At 47.7% G+C, this 15,175-nt stretch overlaps 1 protein-coding gene across 1 annotated transcript in view; it reads left to right on the plus strand.

The window, feature by feature from the left end:
- NXN (nucleoredoxin) overlaps positions 1-15,175 on the plus strand; it is a 140,864-nt gene that overhangs the window by 104,206 nt on the left and 21,483 nt on the right. The window contains exon 2 of the mRNA XM_059996584.1: positions 13,548-13,665. Coding sequence (XP_059852567.1) covers positions 13,548-13,665 — 118 coding nt within the window. The remainder of the gene's footprint in view (positions 1-13,547; positions 13,666-15,175) is intronic.

Below are 15,175 nucleotides of genomic sequence, written 5' to 3' on the forward strand. Positions count from 1 at the left end.
CCCTGCAGTGGAAGCGCAGAGTCCTAACCACTGGACCGCCAGGGAAGTCCCTGGGTTTTTATTTTTTAAAATTTAAATGAAAACAAAACCTTGCTGGCATTTTTTTTTTTTTTTTTTTTTTTTTTTTTGCAGAAGTCCCTTTATCAGCTATAGCCAGTTCCCAAATTTGATGGCCTTACATTTTATATTGAACTGTGAGGGATGGATTGGTTGGGGCCGGGGTGGGGGCGGGCAGGGGGGAGTGGGTATGAATTGATGGCATCTACCATTTTCTGGCTCGGGAGGGGGGAACGTGGGAGATACCACTACTCTGACAAGCAACTCCCTCCAGCAGAATCTCCAACTCTGCAAGGAACAGCAGTCTCCCTTCCCCACAGTCCTTATTCCTTGGGTTCCTGTCTTACCTTTTTGTTTTGTTTTAACCTTATGGGCCCTATAAAAACCGGGTGTGCAGACCCTCAGAATTTATTTCTCTTTGGTATGAACTTAAACATTCTGGGTTGAACTTGTATGGTGACACGTCTCTCAAAGGAGGTGGCAGACCCAAGATCCCAGTGTTCCAGTGAAAACACACTGCTCAGGGTGAATGTGGGCAAACTTTCCCGATAATATCAGCAGAGGGATCCACAATGGCACAAGCCACAGAAACCCTATCCCCCCCAGAAGTGAGTGCCTTGGGACCTGCGACGTGGTCTCTCCAATTCCAGAGTGGTTCTGGCTCCTTGTCCTCTCTCCTCTGAAAACTCCCAACCCTTTCTTTAGTTCTTCTTTTTTTTTTTTTTTTTTTTTTTTTTTTGCGGTACGCAGGCCTCTCACTGTTGCGGCCTCTCCTGTTGCGGAGCACAGGCTCAGCGGCCATGGCTCACGGGCCCAGCCGTTCAGCGGCATGTGGGATCTTCCCGGACCGGGGTGCGAACCCGCGTCCCCTGCATCGGCCATCCCCCATATGCCCCCTTGATGGCATATGTTATTACTAGCCACCCGCTTACTGTTCCAAGCCACTCTGCCCAGTAGAGGCTTTTATACCAGATGGGGCTCTAGGAAATCCCTCTGTCAGCTTGTGAAAACTGCAGCACAGGGAAACAGAGCAGCCTCTCCTCTGTCTTTGGTGACGGCCAGAAAGAACTTGGCAGCCATATGTCCCTTTGTGATCCCAGCAACTGCTCATCTCCTGGCCTGTTGACTCATTAAGACAGGAAGTTTTGTGGCACAGTCAACGAACCTCTTTAATTGGAGTTGCAAATGGGACCAGGTTCCAAATATTCGGAGAACAGGACTCTCCAAGCCCGAGGTGAGGGATTAAGAAATATTTTGCATTTTAGCACTTTTGAAAGGGTAAGAAGAAAACATTTACGTTTTTTGTCTTTATATTTGTGGGCATTATTTCTTATCTCATTAATTTTTTCTTGTTGTTGATTGAAGCCAGTCCGAAGGTGCAGTTTTCTGAAAGGACCTTTAGTAGCAAAGTTGCCTGGTGAGTGACTCCCAGGAAGGAAGGAGGGAAAGCGGACGGAGGCCGTGGCCTCCGTGTCTTAGAACATGTCGGCTCCTTCTGGACTGCTGGTTGCAGACGGGATGCAGCTGCGTTCATAGGAACCCACTGTGGCTTTGTCACCAGAGTCGCAAAGCTGCAGCCCACTGCCAGTGCTGGCAGCCAGGCCCAGGCCTCCTAGCTGCATGAAACACCACTTTTTAATGTTCAAGCTTCTCGTGTCCACTAGCATGGACACCATCCGTCCCTTTCATCTCAGGTGGTAGTGGTTAGAATTAGTGGCCATTTCTTAGTTGTTCTGCCGCATCCCTGTTAGCAGGAGGGAGCATCCGTGGACTGGATGCTGGTCTGGAAAGTATCTGCATTTCCACGAAGAAGGGGAGCTTTTGCCCCTCCCAGAGCCGCTGCTGGGGAAGCAGATCCTCCTCTGCTCTCCCTTCCTTCATCAGAGCCCATCTGCTTACCTTCTGGCAGGAGGCCTCTTGTAATCTATTCTGTATTTATTTGTGTGGATTATTCTGGGTCCCAGCCCTGGCAGGGGCCAGTGGCCCTGTGATGTCCTGATCACCATTTTTCAAACACTGCTTAGTAAGGGCCCTTGCAGTTTGATTATGTGCAGGGCCCATTGCCCTAGATGGCCTTTCATCAAGAGACTTCATCGTATTCTCTACCCATAGACTCTGGAAGGACACACATTAGAAGCGTTCTCATGTGAGTGTTTACTAAGCACGTCATATGTCTTATTTATCCTCATGGTAACCTTAGGAAGTATTGGGCTGGCCAAAAAGTTCGTTCGGCTTTTTTCCGTCACATCTTATGGAAAAACCCGAACTTCTTGGCCAACCCAGTAGGTACCATGGGACCATTTTGTCATTGAAGAAAGTGAGGCTGGGGGGCTGCTGTGTTAATTTGCCTGAGGGGCGGAGCCAGGATTCCAGGCCATCTGCCCCCAGAGCCTGTGCTCTCAGCGGCTACGTGTGCTTCCCTCCCGCGTTCATGCAGTGAGGATCTGGAGGCCCCCAGAACACAGCAGTCTGCTCGGAGGAAGGATGAAGGGGCAGTGGTGGTTCTGTGTTGGACCTAATAGAAGCATAGTACGCGCCCCTCATGCTGGGAACCGGCAGGGCTTTGACAGTACTTCGGAGCCACAAGTGAAGACAGAAGCAGAGCTTGCTGTCAGCCAGTGAGGTGTGTGCTGGAAGGCTGGCTGCTGACAAGGACAGACGTCTCTCGGATAAAGAGATAAAAGGAAGAAGCAGCGTATCAGATCCTCCACCTCATACTAGCGGCAGAGTGGCTCCTGTTGTAAAAGAATACCTTGCAGAGCAAAGTGAGGCTCTTAAGAGCTTAACAAGTCCCCACAGCACCAGGCGGGGAGTACCCAGCACTTACTCCGTAGGCTTGTCTCCTGGCCTGGTTCCTGTGTCTGCAGGTGTCCCACGTTGCACAAGGCCTAAGAAGTCATTTCCCACATCCCCGCCTCCGCCAGAATGTAACCTGCAGCTGACATGGATGCTTGATGGGGGTTAGAGGGGTCAGCGCATTTCTCCACTTAGGGTCAAGGAGAAATGGCAGTGTCCTCTTCAGGCCTCATCATCATTTCTGACATTTATCGAACACTTACTGTGTACCGGGCAGTGTTCTAAGCCTTATACGTATAGTAATCCAGTTCATTCTAGCAACAACAACGTGGAGCAGGTATTGTTATTATCCTCACTTTACTCATGAGGAAATAGAGGCTCAGAGAAGTGAAGTAACTTGCCCCACGTCACCCAGCAGGGATGTAGCAGAGTTGCGATTTGAACCCAGGCAGTCTGCTCCAGAACCATGTTCTTAACCATTTTACCTATACTGCCTTCTGATAGAAGTACTGACTAAAGATTTGAGTGACCGACAAGGACCACACTCAGCCCTGAGCTGCTGTTGCTTCTTGGGGCTGCCCCTGCATGGAATCACAGTGGTTTTATGGAGGATGTTTGAAACAGTAAGCGTGTTTGATTGAACACACAGAGCCGTTCCTGGCACGTTCATTGAACTAAGATGGAGCCAGGCTTCCTTCTGGCCCTTTCTGCTCAGTTTTCCTGGCAGTTACCGCGTGTTATGCCTGCACAGAAGTAGTTATAGCTCCGCTTCTGTGCGTGTGGTAAAATAGATATAACATGGACCATGTTTACCATTTTGCACTTCTAAACCGTAAGGCTCCTGAAGGCAGGCCTGGTGTCTCACACCCTTCATGTCCCCTGTGGCACTTCGATTATTGCTGTCAGTGAATCACACCTGCTGCATCTCTGCTGGATTGCGCAGCCCGGCTAGGTCAGCTGTAAATCAGCTAGAAAACTTACTATTCTGAGATTTGGGGAAATGAAGAGTAAATTTATAACATCCCTCCTACCTAGTCTTGTCTTTTTCTTTTACCGCAGCCTGGAGTAGCAGAGAGGGACCCAGGAGGAGAGCGTGTGGTGTATTTCAGGCCTGGTGCCTTTGTCTGCAGGAAGCAGCTAGGACATGTTATTTTGTAAACCTCACGCTCCACGACCCTTAGGGCACAGGTCCTCTTTCTAAAACAGCTGTAGTGAAGGGGAAATTGATTGTTAATCTAGTTTCAGAGCTGCTCCCCTGGCAGGGCTTTGATTTCTCATAAGCTGGTGCAGGTTCCGATCAGCCCGGCCCAGTCCACTCGTTCCTCTTCCTTGATCTCACTGGCCCATTCTCTGTGTTGCCTCCAGACAGAGGAGAGCTGGGGAAGGGAAGGGATCAGAGACACTGTTAGATAAAGGGATAAGAGCTTTAATTCCACCAGCACTTGTTTTGGGTAATTTATTCTGCAGTTTAAAAAGCTTTCTGGGCCCCCAAGTCTGCCAAGGAACAAGGAAGAGTCTTGGTCATCAAGAAGCCCTTTAAACGGCTGAACTTGACTGTGTAGCTGGGCATCTAGTCTGGCTGACCCGTCGACCGTGTTTCCTCTCTCCCTTCCTTCCTTCCATTGTCATTCCTCCATTTGCTCACCATCATTTACTGAACACATAACATGTGCCACAAGCACTGTACTTGGCCAACCGCTGTACCAGGCTGGAAAATTGGAGTCTCAGGCCAAATCACACACTGGGAATCCTGCCTCAGAAGCAAGACTTGGTCTTAACTCTGGGGATATGAGGACAAGGGCCTGCTGGAGCATTTAGAATGGTTCTGGGATAACAACAACAACAACAATAATAATAATAGCAGCTAACACTTATATAGTACCTAACCTGGGTCAGGCCCTATTCTAAGCACATTATATGACACATCTAATCTTGACAACAGCCCAGTGAGGTGTAGGTACTGTTATCTCCATTTTGCAAGTGAGAAAACTAAGAGAGGAGTTAGGTAGCTTGCCTGAGGTCACCACTAACAAGTGGCCTGAGCGGAGTTAGACCTGGGCTCCAGAACCTGTGCTGAGTAACCTCTAGTGTATGTATATACCACCTTGACATTGGACAGTGGGACAGGGGAGATTTCCCTCTCACACTGCATATATCATGGGCTTTGGTCATGTTTGGTTAGAAAGGGTAGGGACACTTTTGAAGATCTGTTTTCACATGCTGCTTCCAGAAAGGATGGTGTTGACCGTGGTCAGCCTTCGGTGGAAGGGCTGGAGTAAGGTCTGCCTGAGAAGGTTCCAGCTGACCTTGCCAGGGAGCTGGCTGATTAATCCTACATCTATGTCAGCTTTGGCTTGATCCCACAGATTTTCAGCAGCTGTTGAGAAATTAAAAACTTAGACCCCCAGTCAAGTGCAAGACCCGGTCCTCAGAATGAGAGGCAGATCCTGTGTCACCCTCAGGAGCTGGGGCTTCTCAGAAATTGCCGGGTTGAATTTCCCTGTGGCATGTGTGGGTGCTGACTAATCCCACCAGGGTTTCCGCTTAGCTCAGCTTTAGAGTTTGCGTTTTTACAGTTTACCAGTCCCCAATCCCATCCCTTTGGATGTTTGCTTCATTGTTCGGTGGGTCACTGTACAAGCATTTCTGGTCGGCACTCCTGGGATGATAGCTCCTACAGCAGCCTTGGGATCGCTAACGAGAACCTGCCACCAGGCTGAGGAATGGGAACTTTTAAGTAGCCCGGTAGCCCGGTTTGTCATCCTTTTTGCTTTTGGCCGAGTCTAGCTAATATTGTCTCCTCTTTCTTTTTGTCTAGTTCATCTTTGCTGCCTTGCCTTCTGTATTCTAGGCTTTGGGCGTTTGCTGGGACGCATTCTCTCGGAGTTGCCTGGCCTCTGGGTAGCTATGAAAGGAGGTGGGACGTGGCATCAAAATGAACTCTGGGTGGACGTTGTGCCAGGATGGTCACTTGAGCGAGAGCAGGCATTGGATGTAAATAAAAGTTACCGGGTCTCTCCCACCTGCAGCAGTGCCTGTCAGCATGGCCCTTCTAACGAACCTGTTCAGTAGCCGTTAGCCTTTTTTGTCCTGGTGACCTGGAAGGAGCTCCTGCCTTCAATCCACCTCCCAGTTTCAGGTGCTGGAATGGGAACCGCCTGGCATGGCCCCTCTCCCTCCTACGCTCCTTGGTAGCGGACTGTATGGTATTTCACACTTCCAAGCCAGAATCAGACGTGAGGTCAGAGTTCTCTTAAAAAGAGAGAAAAGCAAAATCCAGGGTCAGTTTAAGAAAAAAAATCCAGACGCCTCTTTAAAATCTGGAAATCCAAAATGGGAGGTGGGAGGAAGAAAGGGGGGGGGGAGGCAAACGGACCACATTAAACTGGGCCCCGAATATGTACGTGTTTTGTAGAAGGTGCTTATGGCAAAAAGACCACTTGCTACAGAAGGAAATCCCTGTTTTCTGAGCTTTATATGCAGCCTAGGCAGTTGATTGATTAACTTTAAAATAGAGTTGACAGGAAAACATTTTTTGAAAAGGATGCTGACAAGACAAGGGGGAAGTAAGCATAAATTTGATTCAGATATTAATAATGTGTCTCATGTGTGTAATGCTTTAGTTTTCAGAGTGTCTCCACACAACGTTACGTCGTTTAAGTTCCGTATGCATCCTGCGATGTGGGTATGACCGTGCTAGGCCAGCCCGCGTGACCTGCCCAAGGTCTGGTACCGTGTCACCTACTGACATCTACTGAGATGTCAGGGCCAGGATGGAAACCCAGGCCCTCCGAAGCCCATTTGCTTCCTCCACCACCATTATTTCCTCCCAAGAAAAGCTTTGAGATAATGTAGAAGCACTTATGCTCCTGACTCTGGTTAAATGCTCTAATATCATACCAGGAAAGACTATGAGCTCATTTCCTAGGGATCCTTAAAAAATAAGCAGCATTAGTGCTCTGTCCCAGGTGGTTCTGATCTTCACCATCCTGAAGGCAAAGGGATGAATTGGAGACCACCGGCGGTACCCAGCTCTGAATAAGTTTGGGAAGGTGGAGGCTGCATTAGTGAGATTTTAACCTCCCACTCTTCACCATTGCATCATCTTCGAGTTTAGGTAAATGCTGATTTTTATTAGATTTTTCATGACAAGAGTAAAGATGGGGCCATATCATAGTTCTCCCAGTTGAATCGAGGTTAAGCCATGTACTAAAGTGCACTCTTAAAAGAAGGGGATCTTTTTCTGGGGTCCATAGACCTCTTGGAGTCAGACAGGTTCAATAATCTGGCTTCAAAGAAATCACGAACTCTATGAAATTACACACAGACTTTTTGTGCATGTGTATTTTCCTCTGGGGAAAGGATCTATATGTAGCTTTTATCATCAAAAGTGTCTGTGACCCCAAAATGGTTATGAAACCAATGTTTTAAGACGCCTTTTTGAAAACCTTTAGTGGACTTGAGATGTCAGCCACACTTAAAGGCACAGAGGTGAATCTTGATGATCATTTCTTTAAGCTCATCTCCAGTTGGCATAAAAGAATCGTCAAAGCGGACCTGTGTGACTTTTCTAACATAAATTGACATGGTTGTGTCAGCCACACTTAAAGGCACAGAGGTGAATCTTGGTGATCATTTCTTTAAGCTCATCTCCAGTTGGCATAAAAGAATCGTCAAAGCGGACCTGTGTGACTTTTCTAACATAAATTGACATGGCTGGAATGATCATTCTTATGCCTTCTGCAGTTTCAGAGCAGAGTAATCGGGATGCTAAAACCTGAGATGGATAGTCCCAAGCAAATCTATAAATCACTGATGAATGATATAACTTCCTAAATAAATCACTATCATATAAAATTAGGCCATGATATGTTCGTCTACAGAAGGATCAACTTTTCAGCGTCAGATGTGAGTCTAGAAACATAATTTTTTCCCACTAACCCAGTGGGCCTTTACTTGGAAACAAGGTCTAACAACAATGGACAAAACACAGCCATGACCTCCTGTCTTCCTTGAGATCCAGGGGGAAAGAAAGGGGAGGCTCTCTAGGGAGGGAGGAAGATAAGGGTCATAGGGGCTACAGTTTCTTCCCTCTCTAAGGAGGATATTGGGAAAAAAGAAATATCTGTGATGATCTGAGGTAGGACAAGGGGAGGGTGTTATAGTCCTTCTGCTTACATGAGGGACCCAGAAAAAATTGAATTCTTCCTTATCTGTTATGGGGGAGGGGACAGCACCTTTATTTTTAGAGTCTTAAAAGGTACTACACTAAGCAGGCCTCATCCTCAGGTCCTCCTTTTATGACATCAGCTGGGGGATGGTCCTGACTCACACTGAGTGGCCCAGCATTTAGGGGCTATGTTGCCCAGATACCATAAGTGGCCCAGCATTTAGGGGCTATGTTGCCCAGGTACCATAAGCCACCATTCCTCGAAAAATATCTAGCCAAGAGCCAATCACATGCTTATGTTTCAAGTATAATATGGGTGCCTACATTCAAACCGCTCTATTACAATCACATTACATCTGCCATCTTTATATTTAAAGCTCACAGGCTGCAGTTTCCTTTAGGAAAAAGACTAGCTACCAAAAAGCTTGTTGTTACAAGATGCCATTTGCTTGTGGGAGTCCCAAGTCCCTGGGGAGATAGGATTATAGTGATCCCTTAACAATACACGTGACCAGGGAAGATTTCTTCTATGAAGGCAAGGATGGTTTAACCGTAGAGTGGTTACTAATGAAATATACCACAACAAGTCAAAAGAATAACCTTAAAGTAACCATCCATTCCTGATAAAACTTTTTTTTTGTTTTTAATAGATCCATTGTTTTATTTATGTATTTACCATTGGCTGCGCTGGGTCTTCGCTGCTGTGCGCGGGCCCTCTCCAGCCGCGGTGAGCAGGGGCCACTCTTGTTGCAGAGCACGGGCTCCAGGCGTGCAGGCCTCAGTAGCTGTGGCACGCGGGCTCAGTAGTTGTGGCTCTTGGGCTCTAGAGTGCAGGCTCAGAAGCCGTGGTGCACGTGCCTGGTTGCTCTGTGGCATGCAGGATCCTCCCGGACCAGGACTCGAACCCGGGACCCCCGCATGGGCAGGCGGACTCCCAACCACCGTGCCACCAGGGGAGCCCTTTTCCTGATAAAACTTTTGTTCAAAGTGTTAAGGAAGGCTATTTTTTAAAAATTGTGGTAAGATAGACATACATAAAATTTACCATCTTAACTATTTTTAAGTGTACATGGCAGTGGTATTAAATACATTCCTGCATGTTGTTGTGCAACCATGACCACCATCTATCCCCATAACTCTTTTCATCTTTGTAAAACTGAAACCCTACACCCATTGAATAGTAACTCTTTCTCCCATCCCCCCTACCCCCTGACAACTACCATTACAATTTCTGTCTTTATGATTTTGACTACTCTAAGTACCTCATTTAAGTGGAATCATACAGTATTTGTCTTTCAGTGACAGGCTTATTTCACTTAGCATATGTCCACAATGTTCATCCTTATTGTAGCATACCCTTCCTTTTTCAGGCTGGATAATATTCAAGACTGTTTTGTTGAACATGTTAAAGGATATCTGTCTCAACGCAATGGCTAATATTACATATGATAGTAAAATATTACAGATATCCACTACAGTCAGGTAGAAGATAAGGATGCTCGCTACTTAATATTGTTCTGGAAATTCCAGCCAGAATAGTTCTACAAGAAAAGGAAATAAGTACTATAAATATTGAAAAAATAAGATGAAGTTGTTTTTATTTACAAATGGCATGATTTTTTATTCAGACTAAAAAACTACTTTGAAATGTGTATAGTTGACCCTTGAACAACATGGGTTTTAACTGTGTGGGTCACTTATACACAGTTTTGGTGTGTTTTTTCCATAGTAAATACTATAGTACTGCACTGTCTGTGGCTGGTTGAATCTGCAGATGTGGAACCGAGAATATGGCGGGCCACCTTGAGCATTCCAAGATTTTGGTACCTGCGGCAGGTCTTGGAACCAGTCCCCTGTGGATACTGAGGAATGACTGTGTATTTAAAAATTAGCTGTTTTTACAATTCCATCTTTCCATTTGTGACCTGGATCCCACCTTTTTGCCTATTCAAGGACTTTGCTTCTACACTTTTCCTTTTCATCAGTTTTCTTCTTTCTCTTCTGTATTATTCCCAGTTGCATATATTACAGTGTCTCCCATCTTTAAAATATCCTCCCTCTGACCTCATCATCTGACCTCATTTTTCCAGCTACAATCCCATTTCTTTGCTTCCTTTACAGCAAAACTCTTAAAGAGAGTTGCCTATAGTCACTACCTCAGCCCCTTATCTGCTATTTTCTCCTCTTTTTATAACGTTTCTTCTTTGTGTTATTCTCCTCTTGATGTTTCACGTGTTGTCGGGACGACTTGGACTTGTCTGGGTCCCAGGCCCATTGTAGGCATGTGTGCTGGACAGAGCTGTGCCCCCTCCTTCCCTCTTCATTCCAGTGTGTCTGTCAGCTTCACCCCTGCGCTGACTCCTCCCCGACCCCATCAAGGTCATATGTGACCATTGGTGCCACATCCACTGGTCAGTTCTCTGTCCTCATCTTATTCAACATCTCAGGGCATTTGACACAGTGGCCTACACTGTCCTCTCCAAAACACTTTGCTCACCTGCCTATTGGGACACTGGAGTCTCCCTGTTTTCCTGTGTCACTCATCACTCCTCAGCCTGCTGTGGGTGGTACCCGGCTCTCCCCTGGGGTCCCTTTTCCTCTGTAGCCGTGTCTTCTCCTTGGATGACCTCACCTGGTCATCCAAGACTCTAGGATCCTCACAGATACCAAAATCCGCGGATGCTCAAGTCCCTTATATAAAATCGCACGATATTTGCATCTAACCTATACACATCCTCCTGTACACTTCAGATCTTTTCTAGAGTGCTTACAATACCTAATACAGTGTACATATAACATAAATAGTTATACCTACAATGTAAACGCTATGTAAATAGTTGCCTGCGCTTGGCAAATTCAAGCCTTGCATTTTAGAACTTCCTTGATTTTTTTTCCCCCGAATATTTTTATTTTTATTTTTTTTGTGGTACACGGGCCTCTCACTGTTGTGGCCTCTCCCGTTGCGGAGCACAGGCTCCAGACGCGCAGGCTCAGCAGCCATGGCTCACGGGCCCAGCCGCTCCGCGGCATGTGGGATCTTCCCGGACCGGGGCACGAACCCATGTCCCCTGCATCGGCAGGCGGACTCTCAACCACTGTGCCACTAGCGAAGCCCTCCCCCGAATATTTTTGATCTGCGCTTGGTTGAATCTGCAGATGCGGGACCTGTGGATATGGAGGTCTGACTGTATGCTTAGAATAAAATTCCGTTATTTTTACACGTCTACAGGGCCTTGAAGATCTGGTCCACGGCTGCCCTTCTGACCTCATCGTGGCTCCCCTCCCTGACTGTCTGGCTGCGTCCACTATCACCTTTCCCATTCAGCCTCCCCCCATGTGCACGTGACTTGTTTCATGTCATTCATTATCTGTGCTCAGATGCCATTTCTTCAAAGATGCCTTCCAGAGCACTCACTAAAACGTGTACCACTCCCCCCAGTGTGCCTTCGCTCTTACCCTGCTCTGGCTTCTTTTTATTGCTTACAAGTGCCTGAAATTATTTTTCTCTATATATTCTTGCTTATATTGTCTGTCTCTCCCACTAGAATAGAATCTCTGCAAAGGCAGCCACGTCATCTGCCTTGTTCTTTCTTGTCCCTTGGGCTGGCACATAGTAGGTGCTCAGTTAATATCTGTTCAATGAATTGCAGCACTTACCACTTGTAAAAAAATATCTTGGGAAAAACAGTGTATTTATAACAGTGAGATAGATGTGTATCTCCTAAACATCAGTAAGTAAAAGAATGATAAGCAACAAAGATGAGCATCATTTTGTCCTATCAAATTGGGAAAACTAATGGTAGTGATAATGTTGGTGAGAGTACCAGGAAACGGGTGCTCTCATTTGCCATTGGTGGAATATAAAATTGTCTAAGCTTTCATAAGTGATGAATCATGGGTTATTTTTATCTCAGTTTTTGTGGTTTGCTATGTTTCCCATTTTTCCCAATAGTTACTTTTCCCCCCCAGTAGTTACTTTTGAAATCAGGAAAATCTAATAACTTAATCCCCCACCACCCCAACTTTTTTTTTATTTTTTTAACCTGGCTGGATCCTGGTACCAGCAAACTTGTAAAGCTAATCCCAGTGGTAGGATGGTCTTGTTTTGTTGTTGAATCTCTTAAGAATGTTTAATCTGAATCCTGTATCGGGTTTCTTGGGAATAGTGCAAAATCGGTCACCGGAAACTTGATGGGCAGAGTCACCCTTGATCTGAGGTCCTGGCCGGTTTGGGGAGCCCAATGGAAACGTGAGACTGGGAAAAACATGCAGCACTAAGGGGGGCCCACCCAGTTAGAGATGGGGTCCCGCAACCCTTCCTGCCAAGACCCAGGTCTCCATAGGCTGGGTAGGCCTCACATTTCTTGGCACATGCACTGCCCAACTCCCTGGCTGCTTGGGACTGAGTTAAAAACAATGGTCACAGCCACCCATGCCTTTTCCTCTGCTTTATGCAGCTGGATTTCTGATGCCTGTTTCCCTCGACACCTCCATACCCTATTGTGCCAGTGCCCACAGGGCCAGCCCCTCCTGTCTGGGCCCCAGGCCCCCGGAAGGGAGGCTCACAGCTGAATCACCAGTGGGCCATCCTGCAATCTCCCCTCGTTTCTTTCTTTTCTGGAGGTGCATTGGTAGTTCAACATTTCATTTCTTTACGTCACTTTCTGGCCTTGGCAGTTGAGTTCCAGAGCTCTCAGCAGCCCACCTGACCAGCACCACCCAGACGGCCAGGAGCTTACAGAGGAGCCGGCACACACTCGGCTCCTAGCCCTGGGCTGTCGCCTTCACACTTTCTCAGCCTCGGCTCTCAGACCCTGGCCCTCTGACAGCTGGCACAGCTGACTGCAGGCACCTGCCAAGGACTGGGGATTGTTTTAAGTGGCACAGGGAAATGAGGGCTGGGGCTGGCTGAGGACCGTGCTTCCCCAGTGTCTGCAGGCTGAGTGGCACACACGTAGAGCGACTACCGATATTTCGGTGCATGGACGCGGTGAAGTGGGGAGAGGGGCCGATTTTAACTCTTGGTCATCTGTGGAATGCCCTTGTCCCTTCTCCCTTGGGGCCAAGGGGACACGGCCGAACACCTGCCTGCTGATAGGGTGGAGAGGCACCAATAAAAAGCCTCCCTTCCTGCCTTAACCACCTGGTGGAGGTCTGACTGTATCTGAAAGATGCCTGATCCATCTTCATGTTCATGCTTCTTAGAGACAGTGCCCATGGGGGAGGTAGGAGAGAAAAGCTCACCCAGGGCGAGTGTGGTTCTCCGTCGGCCTCTGCTGCGACTTGAGCCTGGGTGTGGCTCTGACTTGGGGTCCGCTCCACTGTCTCAGGCCGCAGGGACAAGTGGGATTGTAGCTTCTCTTGCCCCTTTTGCCCAGCCAACCCTGCTTTCAATCAGTAATTCATTTAATCGGTACTTTCGTGTTTTCCAGCCTGTCTACCCCTGAGGCCCAGGAGGCTCCGAAGAACTCTGCAATTAATCTGGTTTGGATTTAACCACCTTCTTTTACTTTTCTTCTTATAGCTTAAACTTTGGAACAAATATCGAATTTCCAACATTCCATCACTAATATTCTTAGACGCCACCACCGGGAAGGTCGTGTGCAGGAATGGGCTGCTGGTGATCCGCGATGACCCAGAGGGTAAGACCTTGCTTTGTCCACCGGTACTCCCTGCTCTACCCGCTGCCCTGCCCTCCTCCCTGTTGGTAGAGAGTGTATAAAGGAAATAGATGAGTGTGGGTTTATTTGGCTAGAGAATATTGTCTTGATGAAATTACAGTATTCTCCAGGTCGTGGTTAAGATTTTTACGGAGATCAGAATGTCCCTCGTGGGGGCTTTAGTTCATGGGCCAGCGGAGATGGAATCTGAAAAAGGAAGTTTAGCTTTGAGGGCTGAGGAGGCCATTGAGAAGCGGCTTGAGCCCAGATTCCGACTCCTAGTGCTGTTTCAACGGCAGCTCTCACCTTCACAATCAGAGGCAGGCTGTGTGGTTTCGGGGTTTTTTCTCATTAAAATTTTACCGTAGCAAAGTCGCAATCTCTGCATTGCTCTGCTGGCCTGGCGGTGGGGGCCCCTCAGTTCTTGGGGCTGCTCAAGTCCTAAGCCTTGGTCTTGCTGACTGGCCGGGTGGCTGGCTGTGCCTGGGTGGCTCTCATCACCCTGCTCAGAGGCTGTCCAGGGCCTGTTTCTCTCCTTCTCTCAACCCCCGCCCCCCAACCCTGTGCACTGGAGTCATAAAAGTCATAGAAGTGTTACAAGTTCTTCTGTTCCTCACTTACTGATCCAATTGGAGGATTCAACCCGGGTCACAAATTTTCCCAGTAAAAATTTCACCTGCTTCAAAGAATTGTCTTCAGTAAAAACCAGGGCAGGTAGAACCAAGTCTTTACTTTCTGAAATGTAAACACACACACACACACACACACACACACACTCCACTCTGAAACTTGTTAAAAACCCAGCTTCCCCGCCTCCACCCCCAGAGAATTTTGGATCCATTTGTTTCAGGGTGGGCTTGGCCACCTGCTTTTTCAGCCAGGCTGTGCTTCTTTCTCCCTCCCATCCTCCACCCGCCCCAGGCGATTTTGAGGCAGTGGTCCCTGGACCACCCTGTGAGAAAACACTGTTCTGTTGAGGGGGGGAGCATATCATTTGCTCTTCCTGCCTGGGGCTTACGTGTCACCAGAATGTCGACCATCTGGGTTGAGTGGTTTTACGCTTTCCTTTCAGTAGACTGAAATTCTCATCTCACTTGGTTCCCTGGGCCCCAACCCAGACCGGCTGAATCAGAATCTTTGGGGGTGGGGAATTTTACAGTTCCCCAGCTGATTCTAAAATGCAGAGTTGAGAGCCACTGAGAGTCCAGGGTTGGAATCGAAGAAACTCACAGTTAATACCCAAGGCAGTGATTTCCCAACTGTCCCATCATCACAATTACTCGGGGAGTCGTTTTGCTTTGTTTTGGACATGCATCTTCAGCCTTGCCCCTGAATCCTGAGACTGGGGGTGGGGGGTGACCTGGGCTTCTGTACTTTTCAAAAGCCCCCCAGGAGATGGGTCCTGTGGTCATCCAGGTTCAGGAACCATTGCCTTGAAGGCAGGTAGGGCTCTGCCGCGGATGAGTCCTGCTTTTATTCCTGCTTTAGCTGC

The sequence above is a fragment of the Delphinus delphis genome, chromosome 19 (assembly GCF_949987515.2).
Source record: "Delphinus delphis chromosome 19, mDelDel1.2, whole genome shotgun sequence".
Taxonomy (NCBI): domain Eukaryota; kingdom Metazoa; phylum Chordata; class Mammalia; order Artiodactyla; family Delphinidae; genus Delphinus; species Delphinus delphis.